The sequence below is a fragment of the Ceratotherium simum genome, chromosome 25 (assembly GCF_057802395.1).
Source record: "Ceratotherium simum simum isolate JZ-2026a chromosome 25, ASM5780239v1, whole genome shotgun sequence".
In the NCBI taxonomy this organism is placed as follows: domain Eukaryota; kingdom Metazoa; phylum Chordata; class Mammalia; order Perissodactyla; family Rhinocerotidae; genus Ceratotherium; species Ceratotherium simum.
The window spans coordinates 40,333,696-40,358,030 of record NC_141924.1 but is presented as its reverse complement, the minus strand read 5'-3'; the positions used below and the strand labels follow the sequence as shown (position 1 = coordinate 40,358,030).

Genomic DNA, 24,335 nt, shown 5'->3' with positions numbered 1-24,335 from the left:
CTGGACTTTGGAGCTCCTCAACTGTAGGAAAGGAAAGACACAAAGGGATATATGAGATATAATTAGAATGGCAAGGAGGAGATAAGATGAGAACTAGACTGAGTGACATTTTTCTCATACGTGCACGTTAGCGGTTTGACATAGCTAATACAATAGACCTATTCCCCCACAACTCCAAATATTCACAGAATTCTTTTTACACTTATCAAATACTCTGTGCCAGACACCATATTAGGAATAAAATAATAAATACTCAAAGAGATACAAAGACATATGCTAATTAGATAAATTGTAATATTAACAGTGTAACCATATACAAAAGGCTACCAGAGGACTACCAAAGCAACCTTTATCTTTTAACACTTACATTATATACTGACATCAATATTTTCACAGCAAAGTAAAAAAGGGAAAGGTAATTTATTTAGAAATTTATATATTATACACTTTAAATATACCTGTGTTGACCTTCTAGACTGCCTTGCTTGTCTAGATCTTGCTTTTCTTTGGGATTCAGACTCTTCATCTCTAACAGGAGTGAGGTATGACCTATAGTAATAAAATAAAAATTGTTAGTTGGAGATACAATACCTGTGAATGTAATTACGTAAGAATGTGTGTGAATGAAACATACAAGCTTAGGATTTTAATGGGTCTTAAAAAAAGTGTCTTCAGAAAATGGTTACACCCACTCTGAAATTCAACAATGCAATCTGATAATTTTTTAGATTGAGAATAATCATATTAACATATCACATTTTTCAAGTTCTTCCAAACCAGTTTTTTTTTTAACCATGTAATGCCACTCCTTTTAGTCCCTTTTTTGATTCCCTGCAACACTATCCTAGGTGATATGCAAAGTTTTCTGCCTAAACTCTAGACTGTCAATGTCTTTTTACGGTACAATGGTCAGGACTGAATGCAACACTCAGGATATGGGGTGACCAGTGAGTAAGCAGCACTCTGTATTCTCGTCATGTGCATTTATTAATGTTTTTGGCAAATATCATACTTTTGTTCACACTTTGAGTTCTCTAAAAATTCAAGTGTTTTTATACATGAACTGCTTTAAAATCAGCATCTTACTCTTGGGTAATTGATTTTCTGATATAAAGAAGAGGACTTGGCATTTATCTTCACTAAATTTCATCTTATAAATCTAAGCCTATGTTCCATCCTGTCACAAGATATGCACAATTATAAAAGCATGCAATCTATGCCAAGAGTTAAATAATTAATTAAAGGGTTGAACAATCAAAGATAAGACAGAGCCCTGCAACATAGCAAGAAAACTTCCCCCAATGATCAATATTACTTGGAAAGTTTAATCGTTAACACTTTATCTAGTTAAATTACCATCTAGCTCACATTTCTCAGAGAACTCTCAGAAGTCAAGTACTTCTATTTACTAAGTTTATCAAGTTTATACCACTTGCCCCCATCTCCAAATGCTACCTTTTTGTGTGTGTGTGAGGAAGATTGGCCCTGAGCTAACGTCCCTTTCCAATCTTCCCCTTTTTTGCTGAGGAAGATTAGCTCTGAGCTAACATCTGTGCTGATCTTCCTCTATTTTGTATATGGGATGACACCACAGCATGGCTTGATGAGTGGTGTGTAGGTCCGCGCCTGGGATCTGAACTTGTGAACCCTGGGCCACCAAAGCGGAGCTCGCAAACTTAACCACTATGCTGCCGGGCCTGCCCCTCCAAATGCTACTTTTTAAAAAGGCTCTTTTGTTAGCTTTAGTAGTCTTCTCAATTTGTAATTCATTCTGCTCTTTAACCTCTGTGACACTATTCATATATTCTTAATAGACTTCGGAATTTATTCTTGGTTTTATGCCTTATCTTCTAGTTTTTTTATGTGTCTTTTAAAGGTCTGTCTTTTAAAGGTCTAAGTTCGGAGAGTTCAACACATCTTCAAACTCCTTAGACTCATTTATAGTTTCTTCAGAATTGTTTTTAGAGATCCCTCATTCCTTTTGTTACATAGGAATTCACCTTTCTTTCCCTCTACACTCTTGAATTTTTTGAAATCTGTCTGTCTAAAACTAGAATATGTGATTCATTATTCCTAGGATTCACCTCCTTGGATTATTAACCCTAAGATGACAAGGTCATTTCTCACCCAAGATCCTAGTTGCCTCAATTTCATCAATTAACTCTTACTTATTGGTTAAAGTTAGTTCTAGAGGACTGGTTCTCCTTGTTGCTTCTATTCTTATTACAGATAAACTGTGAACAAGACAACTCAAGAAGTTCTCAAGAGGGTATTTTTACTTGAATGAGACATCCAGCAAACTTAGAGAAAGATGAAAATCCCATCACTACTATATTTTGACTTAAGCTGTTTTTATCATCTGGTTTGAGAAAATATCACCTGTTTTCTCTATTTGGTTGATAACTTATGGCACTACATCATAATGGTATAACTTCTTTTTTTCCTCTTTATCCATATGTTCTCTATTATGTTTTCACCTCTAGGTTTCCAGAATATCCTAAAAGATTATGTTTTTTTGCTATTATAGTAGCACTATGTTTATCTTATCAATAAGGCACACCTCATTGAATTGAAGCATTTCACTGAAGAGGTTTATCTTACCAAATTTGGTTTCTACTTAAATATTAGTACCGATTTAAGTTCATAACCTAAATTTTTAATTTCTTTAAAATTAAATTTCTAATTGTTTGTTTTCTGTTTTAATTTGTCCTCCTAAAAGTGGAAGGAAGGGAAAAAATTCACTAAATAAAACATTTTGGTTATCAGCATTTCCTTAGTTTGACTTTCTCTTGGTTGAGATTCTGTTCCATATCACTCCCTCTGTACCAATGCACAGATCCAGAGATGAGTACAACTGGTAGGACACCTGTCCTCTTCCATGAGCTCAAGTTGCACTAAGCTTGACACTTCTCTTTCTCCCACTGTTTTACAATTTTCATTCCATCTATATATCAACTCTCTTGAGTTTTAAGGTTTTTATTTAGATATAACAGATACTTCCTTTTTTTGTGTGTGAGGAAGACTAGCCCTGAGCTAACACCTGTTGCCAATCCTCCTCTTTTTTACTGAGGAAGATTGGCCCTGGGCTAACATCCTTGCCCATCTTCCTCTACTTTACGTGGGATGCCGCCACAGCATGGCTTGATGAGCGGTGCATAGGTGCGTGCCTGGGATCCGAATCTGTGAACCCCGGGCCACTATAAGGGGGGTGTGTGAACTAACCACTACGCTATGGGGCCGGCCCCTAGATAGCTCTTGTTTTTATAACAACTCTAGTGATCTTTCTAGGACGAGTAATTTAAAAAGAGAAAGATAATAAACTTGTTATTAGAGTTTAAGAAACACTATATCTGGAATATGATGAGCTTGTTTGTTGTAGAAATTGGTTATATAAATTTGGAAAATGCTATACATTCTAACCTTCTCCAGGAAAATCACAACATACTAAAAGGTCTGAGAAGTACTGAGGGAAGAAACCTGTTTCATTGTGTTTAACTCAGCATTTCCTAAAGATCATTTAAGTAGGGAATATTTTTTATTTGCTTTTGTGGTACACCTGTTAAATGTGGCAAAGTGTTCTGTGAAACATCAGCTTGGAAAATATGGTCCAATGGCTATTTTTTTCATCCATTCATTTAACACTTATTTATGCACCTACTGGCCCTACGTTAATTTATTGCTTTTTGGACTTCCAACAGATGAGGAGAATAAAAAAGTAAAAGATGAAACCTAAATGTGATAGCAAATCTGGTTAAACAAAAAAAGTTTATAGCACCAGATATACCACTTCAGCATTTCATGAGCTGCTCTGAAAGTAAGCATGAACACGGACTACTGAATTCTGACTCCTATTATATATATGACAAAGTTTTCATATTTAGTTTAGAACAGGGAAATCTGCATTGTCACTTTGCCCCTTTACATACATGACAAATAGCACTAATCAACCATCATACTATGTTACAAGGAGCCTAGATTCTTTGTCAACAGTTTCAAGTTGCCATGAAAGTTAATAAATCTATTTATCTTGTCTAACATATGCAGGTTAGGTGGATAAAAATTCCTTGTTAAAAGACTTGCAAAATTTGTTCATTTAAATTTTCCATACAACATTTGCCCCAAATTAGTACAAAAATCTAGCCTATCAATTTGTAATACACAATATATTTCCTATGTTTGATAGTTCCCATCTGATCTTCAGTTCCTTTCTCCTCCCTCGGGGTACTGTATAGACCAGCAGACCTCTAAGAATAGGATGTAGAGAAGAAAAATAATTCATACATTTTATGTGTTTTTAATTCCAAAGAGCTGATCATCAAAAAGACCAAATATATCAGTCAAATTCCATTGCTACCTTAATCATTGCTATATCATACTGTCATACTAGATCTCTTTCTTACAACTACATAGAATATGTAATTTTACTCCTTAGTAGTCTTAGATTGCTTACTATTTTCTGAGCAACCCAATGGTTATTTTTAAATTAAAGATTTTTTCCAATAAATGCAATTATTCTATATATTTTTTATTTTATTGACCTTTATTGGCTGAAATATTTATATTTATTTATAATATTTATATTTTGGTTAGTCAACCAAACTACATCTCTAAAAACCTGAATACTAATCCTTGTTTCTCACTTAGCTTTTTCCCTTCCAGAGGGAAGATAAATAAATGGGCAAATGGGAGCTGACTGAGCCAAGGGAAAATGGTGGAAGAGAGTAGTTATACTAAAGCAACAGTTCCACGTGAATTCACGCTACAAACATGAAGTTATTAGTAAGGTACTGTTTTGCAGTTTGAAAAGACTGTGGAGAATTAGAAATAAACAGTGAAAGAATTTGCTATCATGCTCCATCTATTTAAATCTAGCTTCTCCTCCCTACTACCCCTCTTGTACCCCTCAAATTAATCCACTGGAAATCTTTAACAAAAACAAGAAATCCTCAACCAATTCTGATCAACAGAAGGAGGAAAATTTAAGAATACTGTGGAATTTATAGTATGCATGGTAACTTTACATAATATCCAAAGGTATATATGTAAGGGCACCTAAAATGGTACAAATGTACTGCCATCTTTTTCAGTCATAATATATTCTTAAATCATCATATACACATTTTTGGGGCAAATTTTCAACCACATAACATTTCAAAACCACTACTGAAATTTAATTAAAAGACAAACAGAAGAGACCAACAATTATTCAAAATTGCAAACAATTATTTGACGTGAAATGCAACACAAACATCATTATTATTGCAAACATCGCTGAAACAAGGTAGGACAAACAAAATCTCTGTAATATAGACCAGGAAAAATGTTACCAGACACATTTTGTTTCTTATGCTATTAGAATCTGCTCTGTCCCGACAATATCTCCAAATATTGAATTTTCAATCTTTAATGTCTTTCAGGATTAATTCTAAAAAGCTGAAACTCAACTCTCTCCAAACAACATAAAAAATAAAGAAATCTGAGGTTAAGAATTATAATTTGTTCTGAAACCCAACTAATGATTCTGGAGAGACTTTAATGGTTGCCAGAAAAACTTTAAAAAGCACGGAATGCTAGCAATAGAAAGAATTCTAGAAGTTAAAAATTATATAAATTAGACATCTCATTTTACAGAAGAAATTCTGACCTGGAGAGAACTCTAACCTTAGGATTAAGGCAGAGCAAGGAGTAAAAAAACCAAGGACTCCTGACTCTTTTCCCCTTCAACTCCCCCTACTTCATAAAAGCAAAACTCTCAAATTTATTTTCACTAGAAGAGAATGATGGATGCCTATGATCCTCTAATTTCTGTTGGCTGTATGGTCTTATTGAAAACATCTCAAAAACCTAAAACTTGACTTAAGTTTATAGAAAAATAAAGGAAAAATAATTAAAATATGATCCATACTGGTATTCAAATCACAAAATACTAACTGCTTACAGTGATGTTACAGAAGTATCACCAAATTTCACCATAAAAATAGAAACAAAATGTAAATATATTGACAGAAACCAAAGATGCAATGATACTAAAGAAAATATTTCACAAAAATTTAATGTTTTGTTACTTTCATATATTCAACACAAATATTACTGTAAGGATGCTACTACATACTTACAGGCCATGCACTTTGCTAGGCACCAGAGACAAAGGATATATAAGATTGTACATGAACACTATGTGCCAGAAATAAAACCAAGTTAATCTGGTTGGTATTTCAGCAAGGTAATTTTATCAGTTATGTAGCTAATTTAATTTTGTAAGAATAAAATATAAAAAAACGTTAAATTTAGTTTCCTAAGATTTTCTTCTTTTTCAAGAGGAAAACAAAATTCAAAGCTAGGGGCTATGTATGATATAGCAGAAAGAACACTGGACTGATTCTCCTGTAATCTTGGGCCTACCCTTAGCTCTCACACTAATTAACCATTTATATTATAGTGGAAAAGTCAATATCTCTGCGTCTCAGTTTCTTTCTGAAAGCAAGGATATTACAAAAGATAATAAGTCCCTTTCCACACCTATGATTCCATACCAATTGGCAGCATCAGGAAGAAGTGAGCAATGCTTGTAAATACATTTAAGCACACAAAATAAATTCATAGACCCTTTAAGAAATTTAGCCAGAGTCCCTTCTATGTATCAGAATTAAAACTAAGTGAACGTATTCAACATACTTAAAATTATTTGTCTTACACATATGTATAAGAAGCCATTCTTCAGCAAGAGAATCTGAAAATGAAATTCTCAAAAATAACAACAAAAACAGTTTAACATCCATTTCTTAATAATGGAGGGAAACAATGAGAAGAATGAAAAAACCTGTTTTTGTCATGTTACATCTGGTTTTCCATGAGTGTGACTGTTTTTAGGTATCCATCACAAAAAAAGTTGGCTTTTTTTTGTGGCTTACTTAGCCACTAAGATGGCTAAGTAAGAAGACAACTGTCCAGCTCACTGACTTTAAACAAAAACATCAATTCTGTCAGAGGTGAGTTACCAAGCCTTAATGCTAGTAATTGCAAATGATATCAATTTACATAGTTCTGAGCTGATATAGCTTACTTTATTTATTAATCTACTGGAGAGATGGTCACCAACTTCACAAGATTAAAAAAACAAAACAAAACAAACAACTTTCATCACTGGGCAAGATATATCAGCAGTCCTATCAGGACTTGTACACACCTGCGTCTCTCCCTGACCTCTGATGTGGAGGAGACAGTGCCAGCAGTAGTTGTGGTCAGGGTTGTGGTAGACGCTGCAGCATTTACAACAGTTGGAGCAACAGGAATGGTCACTGCCGTAGGAACACTGTCCTTTTCTTTTTCAGTACTATCCTCAGCCCACAAACGATTTGAGGTACTATTGCATAAGCAGCAACACAAAAAAGAAAAGGAAAACAGCTAAACGATGAAAGCACTTTTTAGCAGCCGAAAACATGTGACTACAGGGATGGATTTTTTAAAAACACAAGGCAAGACATCTTTCAGCTATGAATCAAAAAGCTCACCCAGAGCTGTCAAAGAGAGAAATTTATATTTTAAGCAGTCTAATTCAAGTAAAGTTCATAATTCAGGAACTTAATTTTTTTCCCCAGACATGCATAATTGCCTCTTTTTGGAACCAATTTTTGTTTGTAGATAATTTTAACAAGGTAAATGAAAAAATCCAGAGCCCCACAATCTTCTAAACAAAAATGCATGCACATACGTAAGCACACAGTAGGCCTGAACACAAAATGTATCTGTGACTCACCTGCTTTGTGTGCCTGCTGAGGAAGAACCCGTTGTAATCTTTGTAGTAGTGCTTGTGCTGGAAAGCAGGCTTTTCTGAAGCCCAGCTGCAGAGGTAACTGTTGGTGTTGATGTGGTGCTTGGAACACTAGAACTAATAAAATCATCATGTCTTCTACCAAAGGAGTAACTAAAGGAAAAAGTCAAATCTATATAGGATATGTTTGTACGTGTATTCTATACTTAATGTTTATACATTATACAGATTCACAAGGCTAGGAAAAATCTAAAAAATTGTGTTCCTAAATACACCACCAGCTCCAGCACCAAGAGTTGCATCTACAACTTGCTAGAGTCTAGATGATTTCACTAATTTGGTAGTGTATCATTTTACTGCCTCCCCCCTCTCCCTCAATGAGACTCAGAGATGATATAATCTGATATTTCACATTTCTGGAACTGTTCCAGACCACATGGTCATGCCAGGCTGGGTCTGAGACAAACAATTTGGTTTAGTTTTACTCTGGCCCCAGCTCAGACCGGTTTTTTTTTTGATACAATTTGTATCTGCTTACAGTACAGCTTCAAGGTCCCCCCCCCCCCCCCCCACAATTTGGGGCAAAGTTAAGACTGATATTTTTGAAGAAAATTGTTTCAGCAATGCGTCACATCCCTAGGAGTGACCCATACTTTCACTCGTTCATCTTTTACTCTTCTTTTTGGTTGCTTTTAGCAGAGAAATAATTTATAGTTCTTGTTTTCCCCCTCTCCAATATGATATTACCAACATTCCAATTCAAGCATTTCCATAGCTTTGAGGTCTAAGACAAGTGGAAACTTTCCAGATCACCAAATGATGACCAGATCAATTAAGACACTGATCTATTTCAACTGCTTTCATCAATTATATGAGTTCCTTTTTAATATGCTATAATCTAAAAGATACTTCATAAAATATCAAATTTAATTAAATATATATAGTGTAATAGGAAGGCATAAGTAGGAGCAAATTTTCACCCATCTTTAAATATATATTCTGTGTCTTTAAATTAAGTTTTATTTAAACAACAAAAGACGCATTTAATAAAAGCACATATTTTCTATATGATACTAAATTGAGGGCTCCAAACAAATTACCTCATATTTTTATAAAAGAATACATAAAAGTTACTTAAGAATTATATTATTACCTTTTATGATAAGTTGATCCTTCATTAATTGAGCTATTTTTTTTGAGATCATCTTCCCATTTTCTTCTTGTATAAGAACTACTTGTTCGCAAACTTGAAGAGTCTCTGTGAAAAGAACATCCTTCAGATTCTGGTACATAATTTTAAAATAGGGTTAAGGAAGCAGTACATTCATAAACATTAGTACAAATAGAAACTAGTAAAATCCCTTGGGAAAACACTTTGGAATACTTATTAAGAAGTGAAAGTAATTCCAGTTCTAAGATGCTGTCCCTAAGGTATAATCTTAACTACAAGGGGGAAAATTAAGATGTTTACAGAAGTTTTATTTATGATCACAAAATATCAGACAATTTAAACGTCCATAGTGTGGGGAGGGGAAATGGTTACTTTAACCTCAGCAGATCTATTCTATGGAACATTATGTACTGATGAAAAACAATGCTTTGGAAAATATATATTAACATATAAAACTATGTATAAGATGTTAGGTGAAAAAAAAGCAAAGACACAAAACTGGGTATTATACCATGATTATAACTATATTAAAAAGTTCTCACATTCCATGTGCTGAAAATAGGAAGAAACAAACTAAAATGTTGACAGTGATTATGGGCTTTTTCTCCCTTCTTTCTCCTTTTCTATATGTTCCAAATATTTAGAGAGCATGTACTAGTTTGTGACTTTATCTGCCACCACTGTTGCCTCCCTCTGTTCTAACCACAATGCCTTTTTTTTTGCTATTTCATGAACATACCAAGCCCGCACCTCCTCAGGAGCATGTATTTGGTGTTCTCTCTATCAGGAATACCCTTCATCTCTTCCCACAATCCCTATCCCACATAATTACAATGCTCATGTTTTAACTCTCATGCTAGATAATAAAGATTTTATAGTAAAAACATAAAGCAAATCATAATGAATCTACCTGTTTTCTTTCTCTTCGATGTCAGATGTACTGGCTAGTCGTCTAGGTATTGTAGGTGCAACATATGCAAGCCTAGTTCCTTTACTATCTTTCTCCTACACAACAGGAAAAAAAAATGAGTGGAAATAAATGTGTGTGATGATTACAGGAGCTGCTGAAAGTATTAAGGAAAGAGTATTCAATAATATATAATTACACAGCTATCACAGTTTACTTTTTAGTATTTCCATAGTTCCTAGCTAAACTCTAAAATTGATGTCTATGAATAGTCAAGTACTATAAGCACTAAAGGACAGCCTGTTCAAACTAATTTTCTTTTCTTTGTCCTTTAATCTAAAATTAGATAATATTTTAACATAAGAAAGAAAGAAAAATTCCTCCACATTTTAATGACTTTTTCTAAAACTTCTATCACAGATTATTTGAAGTAATGTAGTATCATAAGGTAAAATATTCTCATTTCTTCCAGATATATAAAGTCTCAAGTATGGTTCACCGATAAGTCCCAACCATTTATGTTATACAAGCTATTTACTACCTTGATATTCTATGCTTTAAAATATAACATTAAAATATTCAAAACAAAAATTATTTAAATTATATTTATCTAAATCTGGTTGAGACTGTTATGACAATGGCATCTGATACATTCCCACTATATTGGCATCAAGTACTTAGAAAACAATTGGGCAATAAATTTATACAAAATAAAAAATACTAAAATTACTTGATGAGAAATTCCCTTTATGACACAAGGAAATGAATCTCTGGTGCAAGGAAACACTCTTAAACAGAGGAAGAAAATTGTATGGAAAAGAAAGTCCAAGCATTGAAAATGCAACTATACAAAATAGCAGTGCATGAACTGTGGTAGATTCTATTTGATGCAATTTAATACTACCCTTCAAAATACAGTTATTAAAACCACTCATTAAGACAAAGTTGCTTGTCATGCATCAGATAAAAAAGCAGGTTAAAGAAATTACAGATACTGAAGAAATGCAACCTATGAGTATAATCACATTCTAAAATAAATGTGTTTCTAAATGTCAAAAAACTTTAATAAATAAAATAAGCTTGCTTCTTGATATATTTTATTGCAAATTTTCAAGTAGGATAAAGGATTCTTTTAATTGAATATAATCTCATAATTTACGTTGAGTGAACACATCTGATCTTCCCAATACTTATAATTCCATACAGATGTTTGTTTAAGGTAGGTACATTTATATTATCATTCTAATTCATTAAGTCAGGTGAATTAAGTTGATACATAGATCTAATGATACATAGTAGAGAACCACCACCAGATATGACGTTCCTGGGAAACAAATTATTAAGAGTTTTTATAGAAACCAGACTGTGAAGTGGATTACCTTTTCTTTATTATCCAAAGAGGAGGAAAGTCTGGGACTTGAAGCTGAACGCATAACACCTGCAGTGTCTTTCTCTTTCTGAGCCTCTTTAGATGCCGTGATTTCTGCAAGTGCGCCATAACTGCCTGTCTTTCTAAGTCCTAACCTCCAAGATGCAGGAGACTCGTCTTTTCTCTCTTCTTCTTTGGGAGAAACTTTTGTAGCAGAGGTTGGAAACTATTTTATTTTATTTTTAAGGACAAGAAAAAAGAATTATCAAGACTGATCAGTCCTTAAGCTGGAAACAACACGTTTACAGATAACATGTCTAAAATCATAGTTAATAGTTTCAAGAGAAATACTTTTACTAAGTAGGTTAATGTCTTAGTCAAAAATGTAAAGATCTAAAACTGAAAAAGGAATAAACTATCTTTTCAGAAGTTAGATTTGAGAAAACACACTCCACGCTTTATATCACACAGAAAAATTATGATGCAAATATAGAGAACAAAAATGAGCACACCATAAGGACTCAAAACCATGCATCTTTGGAACCAATATTCATATTAAACTTGTTATGCTGTAACCTAATATAAATCCTTGCACATAGAAATGCCTCACCATAGATTTTTCACCCTTAGTGGGCACAAGAACAATGCCAGTTTTGCGCAAGCCCTGCCTCCATGATCCAGGATCTACTGATTCCACCACGGGCATGGTAGGAGCAATGATATCATACTAAAGCCAATTAAAATAAGACAGGTAAAGAGATAAAGATTGAAAGCATAAAAACAGAAAAGGAAGTTATGAGTAAAACACACTTTTTTCTTTTTAAAAGAATTTTATAATAAACTGAAACCCAGTAACTGGGTAATAATCCAATCTTTAAAAGTCACTGGGAACAAGTTCCAGTTTTAGCATGAGAGAATCTGAAAGAATCTAACAGACAAACTTCTAAAGCAGTTAAAGGCACATACAGCAGATAATATTACAGTATGTGAGTGAACAAACTATTGCATTTTGTTTTTATTCATTTATATACTTGGGTTAGAAATTTTTAAATCCAGCATAATCAACAAAGAAAGAATAACTGATATATTTTCTAATTATAATATTTAATTCAGTAATATTTTTAATATCACAGTCTTAAATTTACTGTTTGATATTTCCAGCAAACATTAATTTAAACATTTCAACTAAAAACTATTTTTTTGTACAAATACTTATTTCATTTTCAGGGCTTTCCAATAACCCTAAAAATGAAACATCTGTTACCTTTAGTTCACTTTATCATCTTCCCTTACAGAGCTTAAATATTCAACAATACTGAGGGATGAATATAGCAACTAACTAGTTGCTACAAGCATGGGATATAGGTAATTAAAAAAAATCCTTTCTTTCTTATTCATTGCCGGTTTGCTGTAACTGGCAGTTTAATAGAGTTGATTAAAGCACCCATGATGTTGGAGGGCTACTTAACGGACAAAACTGTTAGAAGATACCTCTAGTACTTCCAGTAATCAATTCCTATCAATAGGGTCAAAAACATGATAGACAGCATTCCCCAATTCCCAGTGTGCACTGAGGTATTCCATGGCGCCAGAACAAATTCTCAGGGGCGCTGTGGGATATTTTTAAGTTTTGAGAGCACAGTGACATCTGTTGGACACTGCACAAACTGCCATTATTAACTTATTTGCACCTAACTACTTAATAAATGAAATAAATAGGTATTTTTTTGGCCAAGTGGCACTGTGAAAAAAATTAGTAAAACACTAGGGGCTCCACTGACCGAGAAAGTTCAGGAACACCTCTGTAATATTTTATGCAATATGATAGGCACTGAGACGACTGGTTATTGATTTCTGAGTTAAAGTCATAGGACTCTAGAACAGGGGTTGGCAAACGTTTTCCTGTAAAGGACCAGACTGTAAATTTTAAGCTTTGCAGACCATAGAGACTCTGCTACACCTACTCATCTATGCACAAAAGCAGCCAGAGTAATACCTAAGTGAATGAATCTACGTAGCTATGTTCCAAGAAAACTTTATTTAGGGACATTGAAATTTGAATTTATGTCAAAAGATACTCTTTTTCTTTTGATTTTTTCCCCCAACCATTTAAAAATATTAAAACCGGGCCGGCCCCGTGGCTTGGTGGTTGGGTGAGCGCGCTCCACTGCTGGCGACCCGGGTTCGGATCCTGGGCTCACACCGACGCGCTGCTTCTCCGGCCATGCTGAGACCGCGTCCCACATACAGCAACTAGAAGGATATGCAGCTGTGACACACAACTATCTACTGGGGCTTTGGGGGGAAAAGTAAATAAATAAAATCTTTAAAAAAAAAAAATATATATATATATATTAAAACCATTCTAACTTGTGGGCTGTACAAAACCAGGTAGTGGGCCAGCTTTGGCCCAGAGACCATGGTTTGCCAATCCCTGCTCTAGAACATCCCCCAGACCGGAAACAAATGTTATTCCTCCATGATAAAATAGTCAGCAGATTACAATTACTGAACGTGACAAGAGAAGCTAACGTTTAACAAATGTTTACTGGTGTCAGACCCTAAGCTAAGTGCTTCACATGGGTTACCTCATTTAATCCTTACAACCACCTAATGAAATACTATTATTACTGTTATTTTAGAGTTGAGAAAAATGAGGCAGTGTTATCAATTTCAAAATGGATATTTGTTGTACTGGAATGACTGATATACCTCCACTCTGCCTAACACGAATTTGGATTTAAGTACTGGTTTATGTGTTTAGAAGCACCTTTCAATTTTACCTGGTATATAAATGAAGCTCTCTGAAATACTCAACCATACCTACTCCCTGAAACTCTTCTTTTGGCTTTTATAACAGGACACTATTTTGACGTTCCTACTCTTCAGACCAACCCCCTTCTTGGTCTTTTTGTCGTTGTCAGCAACTTTCCTTGTCAAAGCCCTGCAACATAAGCACTCTAAGAGTCTACTCTCAGATCTCCCATCTTCTCTTTCTACTTTCTTCTGACGGTTGGGAGTAGGGTCTTCTATACTTCCTCAGGCTAAATATTAATGGTATTCAGCTTATTCTCAAATTTGTTATTCTCCAGCTCAGTCTGGCTCTTAAATTTGCAGTGCTGAATTTCTACGTACCTGTAGAATGGGCTATCTAGAACTAGAATTGGAACCTGAAACTCGACACGTCTAAAATCAAACACCTTGATTTCCAAACCAGTTCTTCCTCAGTTCCCTATCTCTGTTAACGGCACCAACAATCTCTTCAACCCTTATGTTTGCAACTTCACAGTCATGTTAGACTTCTTCTCTGTCATCTTCCTCCATCTACAAATTAGGTGCCAAGTCTTTAAATCTCCTCTCTTTTATAAGGCACTGCCACATCTCTAAGTTTATATTCTTATCATCCTGGGCAACTTCAATGACTTTCTAATAAATCTTCTCTCAATCAGCCTCTCACCTTCAAATACACCTGTGTATTGCTGTCAGAATACTATTCTATAAAGAATAATTCTCTCATGGCCTTGTTCAAACATCTTCTACGATTCTCTACTATCTACCAAACTATAAAAATGTTACCATAGAAATGAAGACATTCCACAATTTGGCTCTACTTTTCCTGTTTTACTTTGTATATGTACCCTATAAATCAATTAAACTAGATAACTCATTTTTCCTACAAAATACTCCACATTATCCCTACTTTGCTCGCATTGTTTCTCTTCTCTCCCTTTCAACAAACTGTACAAACCTTCCTTCTCTCTGTTAGTTGAAATACTACCTACTCATTCTTCAAGATCTATTTCAAATGTTCTAATTCAATTACCTCAAATCAAATATGATTTCTTCCATTTTTAAACCATCATTCTACATTTGTACACTTTTAATGGCATACCTTCTATACCCACCGCACAAAGTAGTCTTTTATTAAATTATTATTATGCTTAAAAATTGGATTTAATTAAACAAAACACTTAATTCCAAGAAAATTCAGAATTTTTACCTTCTAGTAAAGAAAATATAGTTTATGCTTATTGGAATTTAGGTGCACACAGCAGACTTCTTTTCCAGAAATCCTGACAATATTTATTTTGACTAGAGAGAGTTAACATTTTAAATTAGAAAATCAAACTGATGGTTTTATAGATAACATACCCACAAATCACAGGCCTGATCTCATTGCTACAGAAAAAGTTCTTTAATTTCAGTTGAAGAGTTAAGAACTTGAGGGAAAATCATTCAAAGTGAATACACATATGTTTCTCTTTAGTTACCCTGTGTTATTATAGAATATAAGTGATACTTAATACTGTTTTAGAGCTTCCTGTTTTATGATCTATTCCTCGCCATGAGTGAGTGTGTATATTTACTTGTATATAATTTAGGCGCTGGTGGAGGAGGCTAGAGAACTTAACTTGGTCTGAATATCAGAAGCAGAGCAGTGAGTGGGAACCTAAAAATAAGACAGAACTCTTAACTGCCAAATCTTTTAAGATGCATTTACAAATTAACAATTCATCTAACGAAATCTGTATCTGTTAGGTCTCGAAGCTAAAAAAAAAAAATCTTCAAACAAACTTAAAAAACACTAAAATGCTAAATTAAAGTAAATAGAGTAGCATTGACCATAATAATAGGCTTTAAAAGTCACACAATACTGTTAAGAAGATTGCGCCATCCATTAAAATAATACTTCAAATTTTTTGTACACCATGACTTTATTGCTTTGAATAAAATTTGGCTACAAACCCTTAAGAACAAAGATTAAAACATATAATCTTCAAAGTAAGTTATGATGCTTGAAATTGAGAATTAAGTAGAGTTTCTAAATATGCAAATTATAGCAGCAGATAGCTGTCATTAGACCAATTACAGAATCAGAAGTAATTCTGAATAAGACCTTTTATAGCAAAGAAGTTATCAGCCCACTAATCTAACAGAGTTATTAAGTATTTGCTTTCACAGTTAGGGCAGCTGCCATATATCGAGAAGTAAAATGCCATAAATCTGGGGCTATGCTTAAGAAAGATATAACTGATCATAAGAAGTCTATTGTAATTATTTGAGTATGGTAGGAAAGAGCTAGATATTCGAAAGAAGGAGAGCCAGTTTCCTGGCCAGATATTCCAGAGGGATGGAGATTTGATAATCCTATAGTTCTAACAGTTAAAATTCAAAAGAAGTAAAGTTTAGTATTCATTGAAGAAGTATATAGGGGTTCTAGAATTAAATAAAATTTTAGTTAAAGCAGCTCATGGTGACACCAGTTATGGCATGATAATCATCTTAAAAATTCTGCAGACAGACTGCTTCTGGAGAATTTCACTTTAAAGCATATACAATTATGATCATATGAACATGAGTTCTAATTAAATTCAAGAAGCTCTCAGTTCTAGAATACAGAAAGTAAGATAACTCATTCATACAGTTTCCTGTTATTCAAACTGTACCAGTGAAATCTATACATTTCTATCACTGAGAATACACATTGCTTTCCTTAGGAAGTATTTTAGAGGACGATTATTACTAACACTATGAATTTTTAAAAAATTCTCTAGTTTATGACTTTAAAAGATTCACATTTTGACCACCTGGAGCCAAATCCAAAGATCGGCAAGAATAACAACAAGATAGAAACATTGTGGGGATTTAAAACCCATGTAAACCAAATAATGTCAGACAAGCAACAAAATAAGAAGTCCAAAGGCAGAGACATGACAACTAATGTGCAATCCTTGAGTGGATCCTTGATTTGAAAAAACAAACAGCTAAAAAGACACTACCAGGAGGACAACTGGGAACATCTTGAGTATGGTCTGTATATTCGTGAACAGAGATAACAGTATTACATCCAAGTTAAACTTTGTAAGTATGATAATTTTAGTGTGGGAATGAAGGCTAATGCCTTTGTCCTTAGGAGATACATACTGAAGTATTCAGAGGTAAAGTGTTATACTGATTACAATCAATTTTTAAATGGTTCTACAAAAAGAAACCAAAAAACCAAAAAAACAGTGTGTGCACGTGTGCATACAGAGAAGGAAATGAGCATGCTCTTTAAAGATAAGTAAGGGCTAGTGGGGAGAAGCCTTTAAAAAGAGACCAGTAGGTAAAAAAACAAAACCCTTCATCATTAATTTGGGTTAAAAGAAGTACACGTTCAGGGGCCGGCCTCATAGCTTAGTGGTTAAGTTCAGCACCCTCCACTTCAGTGGCCTGGGTTTGGTTCCTGGGCGCAGACCTGCATCACTCCTCGGCAGCCACGCTGTGGCGGCGACCCACATACAAAATAGAGGAAGACTGGCACAGATGTTAGCTCAGGGTGAATCTTTCTCAAACAAGAAGAGAAAGATTGGCAACGGATGTTAGCTCGGGGTGAATCTTCCTCGGCAAAGAAAAAAAAAGTAGTAGTAGTAGTACAGGTTCTAGAGTGGCAGAGAAAAGGAAAATCTTTAAAAAGATCAACATGCTAGCTGGAAAGCACTGTTGGGTGGAGAAAAGGAAGCAAGAAGGACGGAGAACAAATGGAGAAGAGAATAAGGGAGAAGAGGACAAAATGAACCTAACATTTTGGGAGCACTTAGTTACTAGCCAGGCTCTCTCTCTCAACCAATGCTTACAATGTGAAGTTACTTTCTCTCTTTATTGTTTTCGTTTTGTCTTTTTTTTTTGACAGATAAGGAAGATAGTAACTCACTCAAAGTCATAACAACTAATGAGAGGTGGGGTCAGGATTGACCTCTGGTTTGTCTGACATCAAGAGATCACGCTCTCACTGGCGTACAATATTTGCGTGCCTGGTGCTTTGAATTTAGTTAGAAAATATAAATTCTAGTTCTCTCATTGATTTGTGGTAGTACTTTTTGTGTTTACCTTATACACACGTGAAATTATCAAAACGCATCTTTACTTTAACAAGACCAAGGATATAAAACCCGTGTTTCTCAAAAGTTCAACAGATATAAAAACTACTGTGATCATTAGTTTCCATATGAAATTTTTTTTTTTTTTTTTTTGTGAGGAGGACCAGCCCTGAGCTAACATCCAATGCCAATCCTCCTCTTTTTTGCTGAGGAAGACTGGCCCTGGGCTAACATCCATGCCCATCCTCCTCTACTTTATATGGGACGCCACCACAGCATGGCTTAACAAGCGGTGCGTCAGTGCGCACCCGGGATCCGAACCGGTGAACCCCGGGCCGCCGCAGCGGAATGTGCGCACTTAACCGCTTGCGCCACCGGGCTGGCCCCCATATGAAAATTTTTATCTTTCTGCTGTTTATTTTTATTATCAACTGTAATACCAATTGCAAAAGGTATTAAAAAAAAGAATATGGTTCCGAGGAAATCTCAAATTAAAGAAAGAAAAATATATTCTTATTCTAAAACCTTAAATATTTTTGGAATAAACTATAGAAGTATTAGAATTATCTTAATGCTTTAGTCCAAATGGTACTTGAACAAAATATACGTATTTTTAGCAAACATAATTTTGGCTTACCTTTTTAATAGGTGATGTAGGTGTTGCCTGACCAGATGACACAGTAGGTGTTGTAACAGCCACAGGAGCTGCTTGTGTACTAGAAGTATTGACATTAGTTACAGAAGCCAGGGGTTTTGTCTTATCTGTTTTAAAAGAAGAACATTAAGAGTCAAGATGCTATATGAATTTGGTTTCAATGGCTGGGAAAACAGTATTTTATATTCTATTTTTGTTTAAGGTTTTGTTAGTTCAAAGTCTTTTCCCACTGTTATCCCTTTTAACAAGTGAATTTTTCAAGGAGTTTCTAGAAATGTCTCAACATGTACGCTGAAGTAAACAAAATAACATGAAGACACAAAACAAAGCTTCTAAGAATAAGAAACACAAATAAAACTTGATTTTTGTACTTTTAACACTATGGAAATTTAAAAAAGAATTTTTAATTAATATTTAAAATTTGAATGCAAGAATACAATGTAAAAAAATCACAAGAGCTACGCAATTTTCTAATAGATAAACAACTTACATTGCTTATCTAAAACTGATAGCTCCTCTTTATTCCAAGAAATCTAAAAATACTTTTTGTCAATAATCAGCTTATATTTCTGTCAAACAGTATGTTTAAATGTCACAAAGAGCATGTCTTCTCATCCCTAAAATGTCTAAAGTTAAACGGGCACGGTATCAGCTGAACTGGTTAAATCTCTTTTCACAAAGTATCAAGACAATTTCCAACCAGTAATGAATCCCTCAGAAAAAGTTTCCTGAAAATATTAAAAAAAAGCAGTCTGATGCTAGAAAAAATTCAAAGACTGTGTTTGAATATATAAATCAGATTGGCTTTTACCAAAATGGTCATATATATATTTAAATCTTTAAATTAACTGTAGTTTATAAATGGGGTAGAAAAGTTTACTTTCCAAATAGTCAAAGGTCATTTTATCTAGTTTTAAAGTATTCCTTTGGTTTCAAAATGGGGTAGGACAGGTATCCTTCTATACTTTTGGGAAGAAGTATAGTGCTTTCAAGTCCTATGAGATACTCATTTTCATTATACTACCTCTCTCACTCCTTTAGCTCAGTTTTCCAAAGGATCTTCCACCATAAGTTATCATTATTGTATGCTTATCTATAGGGCAAGTATAAACTTCCCACCAGCAGTTCTGAATTTGCAATTCATTCAGTTCTATTTATGACTAAGAAAACATCCACAAGATGTTAACAGGGTAAAAAGTAACATATCTCAAACCATACCAAAGGGCAAGGCCAAACTGGCACATTTAAAAATCACTATAACCTTAGCTTTTCAGATAAACTGAATGAACTAAACTTAGCCTAATAAACTTTATTTTCATTGTTAAATAATACTTCTTTTCATTCAACAGAAGCTAAGCCTATTCAGCACAATTACAAATTATGCATAACTGAATTAGACCGTCTTCTTGGAAAACAATCCAGCTAACTGGAGAGGGTAATCAATAAATATTTACGAAGTGTCTCCATACTTCAAGTACTATCCTAGGTACTGGGGATATATCTATCAGTTCACAAAAAGACAAAATATCTTAACTGCATAGAGTTTATAGTCTTGTAGGAGAAATAAATAATAAGAAAATTCAACAGATTTTTTTCTCCTTTTTCCTCTTGGTTTAAAAATTTGTTTTATATTAATGAAATCTACACATCAAAGAATGTATACGCATGTTGCAAACATTTATGTTTGGTATAAGAATAATAATGGGGGCTGGCCTGGTGGTGTAGCAGTTAAGTTTGCAGGCTCGGGGGTTTGCAGGTTCAGATCCCGGGTGCGGACTGACGCACCACTTGTCAAGCCACGCTGTGGCAGTGTCCCATATAAAGTAGAGGAAGATGGGCACAGGGCCATCTTCCTCAGCAAAAAGAGGAGGATTGGCATCAGATGTTAGCTCTGGGCTAATGTTCCTCACACACAAAAAAATAATGAAATGAACCCCAGGTGTCCAACTAAAGTAAACATCAATATTGTTGAAGCCCTTCTATCCATTTGATTTCAATAAAGGACAAAAATTTCAAATCCTAGAGGAAAAAAAAACCTAAAAGCAAAAATACGCTTCCCTTTTCTCATTCCCTCAACTACCTCTCAAATTTATAAATCATTTGGAAGGAAATTAAAACTTTTGGTTGAATTCCTATTTTCATCTGATTAATGAGAAAGATAACTGATAAAAAACTGGTTTGGTAATTAATTTACGAAAGAAAATTCAACAGAATAGTTACTTTATGTCAAACAGTTTTCCAAGGAAAAAGCCTTACAAAAAGAAGAAACATGAAACAGTTTAGAAATTGTCTAATCAAGCTGTAGCTCTACAGGGAAAAGGCTGCTTTCTCAAGCTTGCCAAATAAAGTATGATAATGCCTTGTTGATATTAAAAGAGTGAGAGAAGAGGAACCACACAGCATTTACATGGATTAATTCTTAAGATAATAGAGTCAAATTTTCCTGGCACAACCCACCACTAGCAACAGGAAGAACAAAATTATCATAGTATAATGCTTTAGAGGAACATTTAAAGTTAGCTCAGTGAGAAACTGAGCTGAGTGATTGGTATGTTTAAACTCCAAACAGGGACTAATACAATGCAATTTGATGGTAATTAGTTAGTTCTATTTATATTTATAGTAAAGTTTAAAGAACTATCCAGATCATCTAGTCCAATTCTTCTCATTTTACAAGCAAGGAAATGTCAACCAAAAGAGGTCAGGAGACTTGCTAGTTAGTGGCAAGACTGGCCTAAAATCTGAAGTCTTTTGTTTGTTTTAAATAGTTCCCCAGTGCCTAATATTGAACAGTGAATTGCACAGAAAAGGTCAATTAAGAAAAAATTAGGTAATAAAATCTCAGAAAACTCTATGAGATGCCTGGATTTCCAGTTCTTAAATTCTACTGCATAAGTAGTAAAAGACCTGACACGTGAGTTAGGAGATCTAGACGTTGACTCCTAGCTTTCTTATGCACATGTGCATATGGTTTGATTTGTAATAATATATTTTACTACAGACTGGAGGCAAACGCATGTCTCACAGAGAGGAGATTAACTACACAAAAATAACTTTAAATACTTGCAAAAGTATCTGAGTCAATTTAAATTTCAATGATATCATTTCATCTTTCAGTTTTTGTAAAATGAACAAGGGACACAGCACAAATTTAAGTGAGGTGATATTAGGAAAACATGTACGTCGATCATATTTAAATCAGTAGAGTTTAATTTTATACAATTATTATACAAAAGCTAACACTTATTACAAAGCAATGGATTGTTCTATAGTATTCATATAAAGCAGGTATTATCCTGATTTTACAGAAAAATCTGAGATGAAATAAATTACCCACATATACAATTACATGCATGAATCAGTCTGTGTTCTTAAACACTGTGCATGCTGATGCTCATATAATTTGCTTTCATAATATTTTAATTGGCATGTTATACAAATAAATTGTAACACTCAATGACTACTTGTTGCTCTAGCTTCTAATTTTACCAATATATCTGTCTCACTAAGGCAAAAGATATGCTGCCTCACCCAACCAGCAATGTGACAGCAATAAATAAAAAATTAGACCCTAAGTGACTAGAATCTAGCCGTTTATATATCTCAAAAACTTTGTGTATTACCAAAAAAAATTTACTTGTAGGATTAGGAGTCCAAGAAAGTCTAGGGCTCTATTTGTGTTTACCAATGACCAACAAACTGGTCCTGATAATGATAACAGTTTTTCATTGATCAAAAATCTTAATAGAAATGGAATATTATTTTCTGAAAAATTTATATGTTAAAAAGCCAAGTTATGGGCTGGCCCCGTGGCTTAGCGGTTAAGTGCGTGCGCTCCGCTACTGGCGGCCGGGGTTCGGATCCCGGGCGTGCACCCACGCACCGCTTCTCCGGCCATGCTGAGGCCGCGTCCCACATACAGCAACTAGAAGGATGTGCAACTATAACATACAACTATCTACTGGGGCTTTGGCTGGGGGGGGGGGGGAGGGAAGGAGGATTGGCAATGTGTGATCAGTGATCTCTGATGCTACTATTGTAATTGTTTTGGGGGTGCCACAAACCACACCCATATAAAACTGCAAACTTAAATGTTGTGTGTGTGTGTTCTGACTGCTCCACTGACCGGCTGTTCCTTCATCTCTCTCCCTCGGGCCTCCCTATTCCCTGAGACACAACAATATTGAAATTATGCCACTTAATAACCCTACAATGGCCTCTAAGTTTTCAAGTGAAAGGAAGAGTTGCACATCTCTCACTTTAAATCAAAAGCTAGAAATGACTAAGCTTAGTCAGGAAGGCAAATCAAAAGTCAAGAGAGGCCAAAAGCTAAGCCTTCTGTGCCAAACTGTTAGCCAAGTTGTGAATGCAAAGGAAAAGTTCTTCATGGAAATTAAAAGTACTACTCCAGTGAACATATGAATGATAAGAAAGCAAAACAGCCTTACTGCTGATAGGGAGAAAGTTTCAGAGTTCTAGATAGAAGATCAAACAGCTAAGCCAAAGCCTAATCCAGAGCAAGGCCCTAACTCTCCTCAAGTCTATAAAGGCTGAGAGAGGTGAGGAAGCTGCAGAAGAAAAGTATGAAGCTAGCAGAGGTTGGTTCATGAAGTTTAAGGAGACAAGCTGTCTTCATAATATAAAAGCGCAAGGTGAAGCACCAAGTGTTGATGTAGAAGCTGCAGCAAGTTATCCAGAAGATCTAGCTAAGATAATTAATGAAGGAGGCTACACTAAACAACAGATTTTCAATGTAGACAAAACAACCTTCTATTGGAAGAAGATGCCATCCAGGATTTTCATAGCTAGAGGGGAGAAGTCAATGCCTGGCTTCAAAGCTTCAAAGAATAGGCTGACTCTCTTGGTAGAGGCTAATGCAGCTGGTGACTTTAAGTTGAAGCCAATGCTCATTTACCATTCCAAAAATCCTAGGACCCTTAAGAATTATGCTAAATCTGCACTGTCTGTGCTCTATAAATGTAACAACAAAGCCTGGATGATAGCACATCTGTTTATAACATGGTTTACCGAATATTTTAAGCCCACTATTGAGACTTACTGCTCAGAAAAAACAGATTCCTTTCAAAATATGACTGCTTATTGACAATGTACTTGTTCACCCAAGAGCTGATGGAGATGTACAATGAGATGAATGTTGTTTTCATGGCTGCTAACACATCCATTCTGAAGCCCATGGGTCAAGTTATTCTAACTTTCAAGTCTTATTATTTAAGAAATACATTTTGTAAGGCTATAGCTGCCATAGATAGTGATTGCTCTGATGGATCTGGGCAAAGCAAATTGAAAACCTTCTGGGAAGAATTCACCATTCTAGATGCCATTAAGAACATCTGTGATTCACCGCAAGAGGTCAAAATATCAACATTAACAGAAGTTTGAAAGAAGTTGATTGCAACCCTCATGGATGACTTTGAGGGGTTCAAGACTTCAGTGAAGGCAGAAACTGCAGATGTGTGGAAACAGCAAGAGAAATAAAATTAGAAGCGGAGCCTGAAGATATGACTGAATTGCTGCAATCTCATGATAAAACTTTAACAGATGAAGAGTTGTATCTTATGGATGAGAAAAGAAAGTGGTTTCT

At 34.7% G+C, this 24,335-nt stretch overlaps 1 protein-coding gene across 5 annotated transcripts in view; it reads right to left on the bottom strand.

The window, feature by feature from the left end:
- Window positions 1–24,335, bottom strand: part of PPP1R12A (protein phosphatase 1 regulatory subunit 12A) — a 144,023-nt gene that overhangs the window by 27,373 nt on the left and 92,315 nt on the right. For 2 of the 5 annotated variants that reach the window (XM_004417898.3, XM_087449142.1), the window contains exons 9-15: window positions 18,716–18,840; window positions 11,229–11,444; window positions 9,853–9,947; window positions 8,925–9,029; window positions 7,757–7,924; window positions 7,187–7,363; window positions 459–549 (exon numbers count right to left, since the gene is read on the bottom strand). In XM_004417898.3, coding sequence (XP_004417955.1) covers window positions 459–549; window positions 7,187–7,363; window positions 7,757–7,924; window positions 8,925–9,029; window positions 9,853–9,947; window positions 11,229–11,444; window positions 18,716–18,840 — 977 coding nt within the window. Of the gene's footprint in view, window positions 1–458; window positions 550–7,186; window positions 7,364–7,756; window positions 7,925–8,924; window positions 9,030–9,852; window positions 9,948–11,228; window positions 11,445–11,828; window positions 11,946–18,715; window positions 18,841–24,335 lie in introns of all 5 variants that reach the window. The other 3 variants (XM_087449143.1, XM_014795780.2, XM_004417901.3) reach the window with 3 other exon arrangements.